Below are 14130 nucleotides of genomic sequence, written 5' to 3' on the forward strand. Positions count from 1 at the left end.
AAGGCACAGCGGTCAGGTGGCCGCTTCTACGCGTGCGTCTCCGCCCCACGCTTGGCGTTGGGGGACGTGGGGGCGTTGCCGCCGTGCTTGGGCGCGCAGTGTGCGTGGCTTGAGCACGGCGGCTGTTTGCAGGGGACGCTGTCCTGGCCGGGGTGCTGTTTTGGAAACGAGCTCAGCATTCGCACTGTCTTTTGGGCCTACCATGAGGCGCCTAGGTTCGGTGCAGCGGAAAATGCCATGTGTGTTTGTGACGGAGGTGAAAGAGGAGCCCTCCACCAAAAGGGAGCATCAGGTACCGAGGTGTGCGGCCCCGTTGAGCGGCCGCGCAGGGGCTGCCGGGCGCTATAGAGCCGCCCTGCAGGTCGGGAGCTTTTTTGCAATTTTCGCTGGGGAGGTCTGGGATACGGGTCTCTACTCCCCGAGCTCCAGGTTCTCGTACCTTGTTAGTTGCAAGGGAGGGAATCTACGAGAGAAGTTTTCTGATGAGGCGATTCAAACTTGCCGTCTCATGGAAATTGAAAGCCCACATCCTAAATAGTGTTCCTTTTCTCAGGTTACCACCTTTTTGGGGAAGACCCTTTAAGATTCGCATAATCACCGCAGTCCAAACTTTCTACTTTCAAGAATGTGGTGACAAAGTGGAGATTGTAGAAGACTTGCTTTGCCAGTTCTAACCTAGGAACCATGGTGGTGTTGACAACTAGCCTAATTAGGTCACTAAAGATCAGATCTCACGTATTGTTACCAGTAATTACCTGCTTGATTCTAACTAGTGTTCCCATCTCTGGGTGTTTCTCTCAGCACTGGGTTTTACACATCGAGGGACCTTAGTAAGTACTGGTGAATGATTAGTAGCCAGTATCAGGGTAATTCTTTAATATGTAGGAAAGTCCTTGATGGCAGAATCCCCAGATATTGAGTACTTTGAACTCATCATACAAAATTCATCATGTGCATTTGGCATAGGCTCCCACCACCCTTTACATCGTTTGCACATGTGTTCTTGTTTTGAGACTGCCTTGTTGTTTCTAGTCCCAATTTTTAGGACCTGACGTGTAGTAGGCACTGGGTGAATATTTGTTGAATTTAAGAATGAACCTTGGAACCTTTTTGTGCCAATTTTCCATTCACCTTGACACTTTTTACCTTATAACATCCTTTTTAGTGCCATTGCTGTTATAGTTCTTAATAGTTTATGCACAGTTTATGGCACTGCCTAATCGTTCTTTATTGCCACCCAGGATGATCATTGTTAGGGTCTTTCCTAGTCAAAACCCGTAGTTAACTAGTAAATGTCTGTAGCGGTAGTTGCCAAACTTGTATTTTTTTAGTTACAACAAACCAAGTAGTGATTCACTCTAGCTGTGATTCTCAACTTTGTACGTTGGGGGTGGAGGCGTGTAGTTTGTAAAAGGACCCTACACCCAGAAAAATAAGCCCCTGTTCATGTCCCTCTGTAGTTAAGATTAGCTTACACTATTATTTATAGCATAGTATCCAAATCCTTAACTGTAATTCAAGGCTTCCCATTAATCAGGTCCATTCTACTCTTGAAGTGCCTGTTGGACCTACCATGAGGTGCCTGGGCTCAGTGCAGCAGAAAATGCCATGTGTGTTTGTGACAGACTTGCTTCCTTAAAGGGAAGTCTCTATTTGAATAAAGTCTGTTTCATCCTGTGAACACTCTGGGCACAGTCTTGTCTATTTTTGCTCAGGCTGTGCACTTTGCCTGGATTACTTTCTGGATTTTCGAATCAGACCTTCTCTGAAATCTTTGATCATCTTAGTTATCCCAGTGAGTTCTTCCACCCAGAAGTTGTAGAGGATCACTCAGTTGACATTTACTATTACTTTTTAAACATACATGCCTTGTTTTTCCAGTCACAGTTTAAAGACTTCAATGAGACGGGGAACTTTGTGTACCCTTTGGTATCTTATATTGTCTTTTGGACATGTTGCTAGCAAAGAGTGGTTGAAAATTGATTCTTATGGAAGGAATATTTGGGGACTCATCAAGAGCTCCATCAGAGTAATCTCCTCCGTAGGATCCTTGGTAAATTTGAATACACACAAACATTGCTGTTGGGCCAAACCTCCTCTCTTCTGCTACCACAGGTTAAATTGATATCATCTGTTACTAATTGCAGAAGTTAGTGATAAATCCCCAGTCATTGTTTTATCTTGAAAGTACTGAGTCAGGAACAGAATGGTGCTAATTTCCTAAGTCTACCTGACTCTGAAATAGTACTTCCACATACTAGTTTTAAACCTGTACACACCAGTATTGTGCAGTATTTTTCACATGAAAGTTAAATGTTAATTAATTAATTTATTTATTTTTTTAATTTTTTTTTTCAACGTTTATTTATTTTTGGGACAGAGAGAGACAGAGCATGAACGGGGGAGGGGCAGAGAGAGAGGGAGACACAGAATCGGAAACAGGCTCCAGGCTCTGAGCCATCAGCCCAGAGCCCGACGCGGGGCTCGAACTCACGGACCGCGAGATCGTGACCTGGCTGAAGTCGGACGCTTAACCGACTGCGCCACCCAGGCGCCCCAAATGTTAATTTATACTGTAAAATGGTGGCTTAAGTCTTTCTCAGAAATAAAAATAAGTTACAGATAAAAAGTTGGTAGGAATCGCAGAAACTGTCTTTTCCTCCATTCTTGTTGGTCTTGGCGGCTCTTCCTGACAGAAGGAAAACCGTAAGTTTTGCAATTTACTGCTGAAGCTGAAAGAGTCCCATTTGTTTTTCTTCTTAGCATCAATTATAAATTATACCTGACATTGTATTACACATTCTGTTACTATTTTCCCACTCATTCAAATGAAAGTTCTACCAAAGGCAGGTATTCTTTTTTTATTAACCTCTATATTTCCTAGTGTGGAGGACAATGCTTACTTGACCCATAGAAGGCATTTAGCAAATAATTGTCAAGTTGTCATGTGGATGATGGAACAGTCTGTGCTAGGGATACAGTGCTGCATAGGACACGGTTCCTGGTGTCAGCTCATTATGGTGGATAAAGAAACATGAGTAATTGCAAATCTGTGTGAGAAAACAGGTATTGCTGTGATAGAAAGGAAGGGGTGATTCATGAGAATTTCACGGGACAAATGTTTTTAAATTGTCTTGAAAGGTAAGCAGGAGATTATACTTTAGAAATAGTGAAATTAAGAACATTTCAGGTGGGAGTATGTGTGAAGGTGTAGAGACTGTTGATCTTAAACCAGTTTTCTTTCTCTCTTTTTTAAGCCATTTAAAGTTTTGGCAACTGAAACTATAAGTCACAAGGCATTAGATGCAGATATATACAGTGCAATCCCAACAGAAAAAGTGGATGGAACATGTTGTTATATTACTAACTATAAAGGTAAAATAAAACTAAATATTATTATTATTATTATTATTATTAATAATGTTTGTTTTTGAGAGAGACAGTGCGAGTAGGGGAGGGGCAAAGAGAGAGGGAGACATAGAATCCGAAGCAGGTTCCAGGCTCTAAGCCCGATGAGGGGCTCAAACCCACGAAACGCAAGATTGTGACCTGAGCCAAAGTTGGACGCTTAACTGACCACGCCACCCACGCACCCTTACAAATATCTTTAATCACTTTACAAACTATATATATATCTGAAATGGGGCATTTACCCTTCATAAACCCTTCGCACTCTAACTATAATAGCACAATAATAAAGTCACAAATGTTACACTTACCTTTCTCTTGAGGGAGGAAAAGGTAATTAACATTTAATACTCATTAAAGGCAGACAATGTGATAAATGCTTTATACATGTTATCTCTAATTTGCACAGTAGCCTCTCCATTTCACAGATACGGAAACCGATCTTCAGAGAACTTAAATAATTTGTCCAAGACCGTATAATTAATGAATGACTGAATAGGTGATGGAACCTATGTTTAATCCTAAACCTTGTTCTTATGCCACTGATTCTGCTGCCAACTCCTTAGTTTTTATTACTATTGGCAATATCTAATTGATTTCAATTTAATGCCTTTTAAGAGCTAGAAACTAAAATAGAAATTGTCAGTTAAGGAAAAAAAATGCATTGAAAGGAGAAATGATCTTTGTGATTTCCTGAGGATAGTGAAATGCCCTCTTAATTCCAGCAAGAGAAACAGAACAGTTAAATGTAAACTAGACACATTCCTGTTATCAGGAAATCTTTTCTGAAGTGCATATTTTTCCATTTTTAATTGTGATTAAAATACACATAACACAATTTACTATCTTAACCATTTTAAGTGTATAGTTCATCGTTAACGCTACTATCACCACCATCTATCTGCAGAACTCTTCATCTTGCAAAATTGAAACTCAGTACCCATTAAATAATTTACCGTTCCTCCTCATCTAGTCCTTGACAACCACCATTCTACTTTGTCTCTATGGTTTTGACTGTTCTAGATACCTCATACATCTGGAATCATACAGTATTTGTCTTTTTTTGACAAGCTGATTTCAGTGTTCATCCGCGGTTTAATTCCTGTCAGAATTCCCTTCCTTGTTAAGGCTGAGTAACATTTCGCTGTGTGTATATACTACATTATGTTTGTATATACCACATAATTTTGTGTGTGTGCCACATAGTTTTCTGTATATGGCATTCATCCCTCATTGTACACTTGGGCTGCTTTCACATTTTGGCTGTTATAAACAATGCTGCTGTGAACATGGTGGGCAAATATCTCCTTGAGACCTGCTTTCAATTCTTTTGGGGATATATTCAAAGAAGTGGAATTGCTAGCTCATATAGTAATTCTGTTTTTAATTTTTTGAGGAACTGCCGTACTGTTTTCCATAGTAGCTGCATGATTTATGTTCCTATCCACAGTGCACAAGGGTTGCAGTTTCTCCACATCCTCACCAACACAAATGTTTGTTTGGTAGTAGTAGCCATTTTAATGGGTATGAGTGAAATGAGTTTTTTATATTTAGTAGTAAAAAGGACAAAAGGTCCGTTCAACCAGAAATGACAATATAATTTTAACCTGGTTCTTCATATTATTTACTGGGATAGTTAATAGGTAATATGTAATGTCTGAAACAAACTATAATCAGTAATTTCAAAGTATATTTGAAGAAACTAAAAGATTTTTCAGGCTTTCATATTTACATTAAAAAACTTAAATATGCATCACTATGTATGATATATAATAGTGGCAGTTAAGCATGAATGGATTATTAAAGAAAACTTACAGGACAGGACCCCAAATGACAGTGATTGCAAATCCTCAGTTTATTGCAGGTAAAGGGTACACAGCATTATCAAGGGCATGAAAAGTAAGGATGTACATCACAGCAAAGGGTCTGGGAAGACCTGGTGAAAGCACCTATTGGTACCCTCCCCACCGACCCCCCCTCTCCATTGCTCCCAGCCCCCAAGGTCCTAATGGGACACACTTTCTCAAATCAGGAACCACTGATGTATGAAGAGAACACACTTCGGTAATGGAATCCAAAATGGAGTTTCAGCTGGGGATTTTTATTGTTTTTCATTTATTTATTTATTTTGAGAGAGAAAGGCAGAGAGAAGGGAGAGAGAATCCTAAGCAGGCTCCACACTGTCAGTGCAGAGCCTGAAGTGGGGCTTAAACTGAGATCATGACCTGAGCTGAAATCAAGAATTGTACGGTTGGTTAACTGACTGAGCCACTCAGGCACCCCTCAGCTGAGGGATTTTACATTCTGCTGGTCACAGAGGCATCTTCCTGCTAAGTAACCAGCCTCAACCGCAGAGCCCTCCAGGAGTCTTACTAAAACCAGGTAGAAGACTCATTAGTCTCACTGCTGTAAGTAAAGAATGCAGGCACACTGCCTGAAACTTCTTAGGTCCATGATTACAAATCACTAATAATCACTGTTTCATGCCCTGACCAGGGATCAGAGCCATGCAAAACAGCTCAGCCTAATTACAGATTTTTGGGAACTAACCCTTACAGCACACAGTTACGTTTCAGGAAAAGTGTGAATATGATAATCTGGATATGTTTCCATTTAGTATAGAGGTAGCTTGCTCACAAATTCTAGTTGCTAATAAAATATGGCAGTGGAATGTCCTTATGACAGGGTTACATATTTACTTTTATCTCAGGTTTACCATTCTTCAACCAAAGACTTCAGTCTTACTACATCAGGTACTGCTGGTAAGAATACATCACATACGGTGTCTGTTAGAATACATATTTACCTTTGTTATCTAGGATTGCTGCTTTTAGGGAAGGTCACCCTACTGTTTATTGAAAAACTTTATACTGAAATGTCTTCCAAGATAAGTTTTATTGTTTGCCTCTTATACTTTTCCCTTTTATTATTAATATCATTTTTTTAGGTCAGCCATACCTTTGGGCTCGACTAGATAGAAAACCTAACAAATTAGCTGAGAAAAGATTTAAAAATTTTCTACATTCAAAACAAAACTCAAAAGGTTAGTGAGCCTTTTTCTTTTTTTTTTTTTCATTTTTTTCTGATTTAAATCTATAGTTTTTGGCTTATTTCTTGCTGTGGTATTCTACACATTATATCCTTCTTAAAATTTAAGCACTTAGGGAAAAGAAGAAAATTGTAATTGAGTATCTTTATATGTAAGAGGTTGTTATTGAAAAATATTTTAAATTGTTTTCCTAACATTTTTATGACTCATTAGAGTATGTTGATATTAAAACATACATTTCTATATATATATATTATAAAGAGTAACACATTTTGGTTTTGTTATCTAAGAGAGAAGTCCATAATTTTATAAATCAGGCACAAATCTCAAAGGATTATCAGTATTTTTAATTATTATGTTAAAATGCCTCTAAGTATTTTATAAGTAGATACATACATTAATCATTATATATCCACTCTTTCATGTATATATTTATATATACACACTTATAGTGTATTAAAAATTTATCATAAATCTACACATACTGGAACATTGGCTACTTTAGAGTTTTATGCACTATTTACTTATGGTGGTGGGTTCAAAATTGAAAATTTAAAGTGCTAGTATACTCTAACCCTGAGAAGTGCAGTCACATGGTGTTGATGATGGAGAATAATTTTGATACCTGAATGGGGTTTACTACCTGTTCCCACGTTGAATTTATTCAGTCTTTTTAATTTTTTTTTTAAAGCATCACCACATATAAAATTATTGAACTATTTTAGAATTTTTTTGGAATGTTGAGGAGGACTTCAAACCTGTTCCAGAGTGCTGGATACCAGCGAAGGAAATAGAACAATTAAATGGGAATCCGATGCCTGATGAAAATGGACACATTCCTGGTATCATGAAAACTTTTCTAAAATGTGCTTTTGTTTTTACTTGTAAAAAGAAAAGATCCAGAAATTGCATAATTTAATTTTAATCTGGTTCTTTATAGTATTTATCTGTATAACACAAAATTTCTGAATCTAATTTATATTAATAATCTATAAAGATGTTTTATATTAAAAATGTCCTCACAGGTTTAGAATCTTCTCTGAGTTAGTTTGCTACCTATAGCTTCTGGGGATGCGAAAATTTTTGCAAAAGTGTACTGAATGGAAGGATACCCCAGATTAAGGTTTAGTTCAGCAGGCATGTCTTGAGTACCTATAATGTGCAGAATACTCAGGTTCTAGTAATACAAAAATGAAGATCAGAACCTTGATCTTTTAGACACCAGAGGAAATGCAATATTGGTCTGATTTAAGAACTAAAAGGAAAGCATCCACAGGGTATAGTCAGAGAAAACAGGAAGAACTCTAGATCAGCCTGTGGTGTTTAGAGGAGGCTTCTAAGGGGAGAGGACATCTGTACTGAAGCTTAGGAACCAGGAAGTTAGCTGGCAGGGAAGAGAGAAGGTCAGCTTAGGCAAACTCCCATGAAGAGCAGAGATTTGGAGTCTTGGAAGTTTTATGTAATGCTTCTCTGTGGCTGGAATGTTCAGGGTGTATGACCCTGGAGGACATTATAAAAGTTGAGGCTGGAGATGTGGAAGGGGCTCAGATCTTAAAGGGATTTATATTTCATTTAAAGGAGTTTGAAGTTCATCCTGAAGTTGATTGTTAAGCAGGGGTGCAGCAGAACTAAATTTAAATTTTTAAAGCAGGATTATGATAAAAGTAGGTTGGGTTTCCCTGGAGACTAATGGACCAGTAAAGATTATTATAGTCACCTGAATGACTACTGAAGGCCAAAGATAGGACGGTCACAATGGCATATGTAGCCTAGTGATTGTTTGATAAAGAATTGTCCACAATGAAGGATCCTATTCTGGTAACAGGAGTTGGGTGAGGAATAGCAATAACGTTCAATACATGTAGAATCAATACATTATTCAGTAAATATTGGAACAGTGCAGTGAATTGTGGAACACTTAATACATGGTCTGTTGTCCTTGAAACTGGAGATAAAGTGGAGAGAAATCTTAAAAAAATAAATAAATAAGTTTCAGTTCTTGAAAAGGTAAATTTTCTGGTAAGGGAATGCTGAGTGCTCTGTACTGAATCACCAAACAGGTTAATTCCTCAACAGAATAAAAAAATAACCTTATTATTAAAAAATGATTGTGATTGAGTAGTAAAACTGTTAACATTATCACTGATTAAAAAATGATAATCTGTGTGTGATAAACATCCAAAAAACTGAGAATTTATAACAAAAGTAAAAATTACCTCACGTCTAAATCCAAAGAACAGCAATGTAGTAATAGTGTTTTCTTTGCCTGATAGGTTGGGTACCAGTGGAGAAAAACAACAAACAGTATTGCTGGCATTCCTCTGTAGTTAATTATGAATTTGAAGTTGCCCTGGTACTGAAGCATCATCCTGATGATCCTGGTCTTTTGGAAATTAGTGCAGTGCCACTATCAGATCTCCTAGAACAAACACTAGAGCTTATCGGAACAAATATTAATGGAAACCCTTATGGTGAGTGAAGCCTTTTCCTATTTAGTTACAGTAACTGTCACTTATAAAGAACTTCCTGGGTTCAACTTAAAACACACACACTAAAGAAATGACTAATAAGAGTTAAATAGCCTTGAGAATTATAGCCATTTCTATTTATGTCCATGGAGAAATTTATTCATGACTCTAACCATTAATTCAAAAGGTTGAATTAACTTCTCATTCTTTCCTATGATAACATTATAGAGCTATTTATGAAAGGTAATTATTCAAGTGTAACTTCTTGTTTTTTAAAATTTATGTGAACTGAGTTGAATGAAAATTATGTGTTTTTCATGGCTAGGTAATTAGTTTAGTATTAATAGCTAAGAATAAATTAAAGAATTGACACCGAATAGCATAATGAGCATTAGAATCTGCACTATGACGAATGGAGTCGAAGTCCAGAGGGCACTGGGGAGTACATTGTTGATAGGCAGATGAAGCTGGATTCAAGGACATTAAAGCTGGAATAGGAAAATCCTGTATGGAGATCAGAAGCTGACTGATTGGCAGGTATAAAGAAGTTACGATAGTAATTATACAAGTTATCAGAGATCCAGTGTGGCTGTTTGGCAAACATTGAATGATAAGTGAACTTGGCTAATGGTATAGAGAAGGGGTTGGCAGACGTCTGTAAAAGTACAGATAATAAATACTTAGGTTCTGTAGGCTATACCTCTGAAACAAGGCCATAAACAGTACTTAAAAGAATGGGTATAGGGGCGCCTGGGTGGCTCAGTCGGTTAAGCGGCCGACTTCGGCTCAGGTCATGATCTCATGGTCCGTGAGTTCGAGCCCCGCGTCGGGCTCTGTGCTGACAGCTCAGAGCCTGGAGCCTGTTTCAAATTCTGTGTCTCCCTCTCTCTGACCCTCCCCTGTTGATGCTCTCTCTCTGTCTCAAAAATAAATAAACGTTAAAAAAAATTAAAAAAAAAACAACAAATGGAATTATGTTAATAAATATAATGCTTAAAAAAAAAAAAGAATGGGTATAACTGTGTTCCACTGAAACTACGAAAACAGGTGTTCGGTTGGATTTGGCCCACAGGTCATAGCTTGCTGACCCCTAGTGTAGAGTATATGAAGGTGAAATTTAGATTTAATGAGGTAAGGTGACACTTCTGAATGAGATCACTTGTGGTATATCTCTCTTCCAGGAAATCAACTAAACTTTTTGGTAAATTTATTCCTAAATGTTTTAAAAGGCTTTAAAAGGCTTTTTTATTTGGAGAAGCAAATGTTCTCATTTCTTTTTGAAACCTTTATGTGCCTAATGGAAATTTTTACCATTTAGGGTTAGGAAGCAAGAAGCATCCATTACATCTTCTTATACCACATGGGGCATTTCAAATAAGAAATCTACCAAACTTGAAGCACAATGATCTATTATCCTGGTTTGAAGGTTGCAGAGAGGGTAAAATTGAAGGAATAGTATGGCATTGCAATGATGGCTGTTTAATCAAGGTAATGGCAAAAAATAGCTTGTGGGATTATTTCGTCTTGTTCCTAAAACAAAGTAGAAGTGGCACGAGAATACTCTGTACAAATTGCAGTTAATTCTAATGTGCTGTAAAGAAATTTAATTTCCTCATCTCACATGCCACCATTCTTTATATGATAAAATAATGTTTCCCAATGTGCATTCATTCTCTGGGGCTTTGGTTGTCCTACATGGCCTTCAGAATTAAGGTGATGAAAATGTCTGGAAAAACTGCACATTACATATTCCCTTCTTGTGGATGTTGCACATGAATGCTCTCTGAGATAATCAGCATAGTTTAACTCCACATTTCCCAAACTTGATTATAGAATTGGAGTTAAAAGTGCCAGGGTGACAGTTAACATTTACAGAATCAATTTGTTTATACTTTGTGCCCTTTCTGTCTCTTGGATTTGTCTACTCGATTTCGGACAGGTTCCTGAAATTAGTAATGTTCAAAACTGGACCTTCGTCATACCAACCCCAACTCCCAGCAATTCAAAACATTAGATAGCATTTTTAACCCCTCTCTCCATTACATACAATTATTTCTTAAAGATTCTGATCTATTGAATATATACTTCTCCCCAACCAGTTGGGATTTAATTTTAAGCCAAAATTCATGCTTGATTTACTATATCACCCTCCTAAATGTTATCTTTCAGTCTTCTCCCTTTTCTGTCCATTCTTCACAGTAAGTGAAAATGTTACTTTGCTACATAAAACTGCTTAGTGGCATAAAGATTATTCATGACAGGACCCTTGCTTCACTTTCTGGAACTGCTGTACACCCCCAGCTGCCAAGCATACCCATACTGTATATGTCCTAACCATACTTAAATAACTGCAATCAGAGCAAAAAGCACCATTCTATCCCATGATATTTAGAATGCCGCTCCGCCCGTATTTTTCAATTGGCTAGCTTCTGCACTCAGCAACAGACTCCATTATATTTTTATGGAGCCCCTGATTATGTTCCTGGCAGGTTTCCAGGTGCTGGAAATACAGAGCCAACAAAACAATGTCTGTGCCTTCATGAAGCTCACAGTCTAATGGGGAAGATAGACAGTAACACGTAAATATATAATATGTCAGGAGAAGAACAGCTATGAAAAAAAAAGGGTAAGAAAGTGGAGCCTTAAATAGTGCCTGGCAGATGGTGGGCACTGAAATATTTGTAAGTGAATGAAGGTAATAAAATCTAAAATCTAAATACCCTTTTTTCTCTTTTTAGGTTCATCGCCATCATCTTGGTTTATGCTGGCCAATTCCAGATACTTACATGAATTCAAAACCCGTTATTATCAACATGAACCTGAACAAGTATGACCATGCCTTTGATACTAAGAGTTTGTTTAATCTTCTTTCAAAAATAGATAATCAGAAATTTGGCAGACTCAGAGATATCATACTTGATGTATAAACTAGAAATGCAATTAAAAAACAGCTTTATTATATTTAAACCTTGAATATTCTGCCATGTGGGGAAGGTAAAAAATCTCAAGGTTCAGTGTCTAATATAGCAATACATCTTCTAGTATTTCAGGAAATGAATTTCCCAGTTGGAAATGTCTATTCAAGATTTTATTTAGAAGCAGCAAATGAATTTCAACCACTAAACTTAAAAAAATGTAATAGTAATCTCCCACCTTGTACAAAGGTTGGATTCTACCATTACTGGGTAGTAATTTAAAAACAGCAGTTAAACAATTCTGGATCATTAATTTTGAGGATTAAAGAATTTAAAAAACAATTTAATCTTACTAGACACTTAACAAAACATATAGCTGTAACCTCATAACATGTTTATATACATGTACATATATATAAAATTAGTCTTAACACATATAAGTATGTAAATATATGTAAAAGTCCAATTTTAAATGTTAAAATTATTAAAGTTCACCCTCATACTCTTTAAAAAACTTAAATATTATGAATGTACAGAAATTCATCATAGCTCATTTGATAGACATAATTTAAAAATCTTCAAAAATATACTTTTCTAATGTTTAAAATTTCATATTTTAAATTACTAAATTTAAAATTCACTAAATTTTAGTAAATTTCCAATTTAATTTTAAATTGGATATCTAGTAAATTTTACTAAAACTTCCAAGGTACAGGATATGGAGATGGAAATCATGTAGGTCAGAGACTTGATTTCCTGATGGAGTTTTAACTTACAAAGTTAATAAATAAATAAAACTACAGTTATAGGTGGTCCTTAATAAATGGGGAAATTAGCAGGACTTTCCTCTTCATCTTCAGACTGTTCAGAAGCAGCAACGGGACTGCTTAATTCAACTCCAAATTGTTCAGAAAGTTTTTTTAACTTCTCTTCTAAGAGAATATTCTTTTTCACTTCTTCTTTATAATTATACTTCAGATCTTCAATTTCTTCAAAAAATGAAGGATCAAAGTTTTCCAGTTCTTTTTTCAGCTTTTTTATTTCCTCCTAATAGAAACATGATAACTTTAAAAGTATAGGTAGGAATAAAATACATTCTTTAGGTTTGAACTGAAGAGATGTAATTGCAAACATCAAATCCAAAGTAACTTGAATAATCAAATAGAAACTATATAGGCAGAAGTATTTTCTTAGGATTCTGTTAATAAGGTATCACTGTACAAGGTTTTAAGTAACAAACTTGTTAACTGACAAACTGTTCTGTAAATTATGTCCTAGTCTTTGGAATTTATCAGTTCTTAAATTGTGTGTGTAGGGGGTGGATATTTAATCTTTATCCAAAAGCATATCAGATATTCTCACTGAGGTAATCAAAGACTTGGCTATTCACTACACAAGTTATGTTGGTTAAGATTCTTTGGTTTAGGCTTCATTTATATTTTTACAAATACCTATTTTTTTTAATAGTCGACTTCATATATATGTGTATGTGTGTGTATATATATATATTTAGGATTAGGGAAACTCTAGAACTTCTACCTGGATAAGAGGCCTCTGGTAAAGGGACCATTTGAACTTTAGTGACCATTTAGAATAGCCAGTGATTACTAGTTAATTCTCCAATTCATGCTCTCTCGTTCTGTTTATAGATTCTTTAAGAGATAAAGCATAGCAAGTATCTTTCTTTAAGGGAGCTATTCTTGAAAAGAATTTCAAAAGGAAATAAAAGGCACTGTTCCCAGTGTGACCCAAAACTTAAGAAAATATATTAAAATAATGAGCTATATTTGTGAAAATTAAAAAATAAATTTACTCTTTAATCCTATTTGTTTTGTCTGTTTTGTTTTTTTTTTTGTAGCTCTTCAGTATTTTTAACATCGATAAATATAATGAACTCTGAAATATTAAGGTCAAAATATTAAGTATATTATGTAACCCCAGGAGTTTTTAGGATGCATACTTAAAACTCATAGATAGTGTTCATAAAATTTGTTTTTAACAGCTATTTTCACAAAACATTTATAATATTATAATTTGATAAAATTAATTACCTTCAAATACTGCTTTTCTATATCTGAGGTTTTGAGCTGTGTCTCTAAATCTTTTACCTTTTCCGTTAGTTGATCAAGATCTGCCAAAAAAATTATAAAAATTAGATTCCACTTTTCCCCACTCTGACAAAGGATTTATTTTAGAGAACATAAGTAGAAAACTTATGAAACCAGAAACCTGGAAAAATATGGCGTTTTATGACTGGAACACTTTTCAGGATGTGAATACTGTAATGCTC

General features: G+C 36.1%; 2 protein-coding genes across 9 annotated transcripts in view; one reads left to right on the forward strand and one right to left on the reverse strand.

Annotated features, from left to right (window-relative positions):
• The first annotated feature begins 45 nt into the window (after window positions 1-45).
• On the forward strand, window positions 46-11892 carry CB4H12orf29 (chromosome B4 C12orf29 homolog). Of its 4 annotated transcripts, XR_006294436.1 has the most exons (8): window positions 46-361; window positions 3258-3375; window positions 6356-6451; window positions 7183-7299; window positions 8731-8928; window positions 10244-10413; window positions 11415-11551; window positions 11664-11825. XR_006294436.1 is itself a non-coding variant. In XM_043561973.1 (7 exons), the coding sequence occupies exons 1-7, from the start codon at window positions 203-205 to the stop codon at window positions 11850-11852; spliced, it is 1047 nt and encodes a 348-aa protein (XP_043417908.1). In that variant the 5' UTR covers window positions 53-202; the 3' UTR covers window positions 11853-11892. The 4 variants fall into 4 exon arrangements, 3 of the variants coding, with proteins under 3 accessions (XP_043417910.1, XP_043417908.1, XP_043417909.1); XM_043561973.1 differs by lacking the exon at window positions 11415-11551 and having other exon boundaries at window positions 53-361; window positions 11664-11892; XM_043561974.1 differs by lacking the exon at window positions 11415-11551 and having other exon boundaries at window positions 55-292; window positions 11664-11892.
• Window positions 11893-11995: 103 nt separating this feature from the next.
• CEP290 (centrosomal protein 290) overlaps window positions 11996-14130 on the reverse strand; it is a 91415-nt gene continuing 89280 nt past the window's right edge. For 4 of the 5 annotated variants that reach the window (XM_043561961.1, XM_043561964.1, XM_043561962.1 and 1 more), the window contains 2 exons: window positions 13892-13971; window positions 11996-12887 (listed from right to left, as the gene is read on the reverse strand). In XM_043561961.1, coding sequence (XP_043417896.1) covers window positions 12657-12887; window positions 13892-13971 — 311 coding nt within the window. In that variant the 3' untranslated portion in view covers window positions 11996-12656. Of the gene's footprint in view, window positions 12888-13890; window positions 13972-14130 lie in introns of those variants that run through there. The other variant, XR_006294434.1, reaches the window with a different exon arrangement.

The sequence above is a fragment of the Prionailurus bengalensis genome, chromosome B4 (genome assembly GCF_016509475.1).
Source record: "Prionailurus bengalensis isolate Pbe53 chromosome B4, Fcat_Pben_1.1_paternal_pri, whole genome shotgun sequence".
NCBI lineage: Eukaryota > Metazoa > Chordata > Mammalia > Carnivora > Felidae > Prionailurus > Prionailurus bengalensis.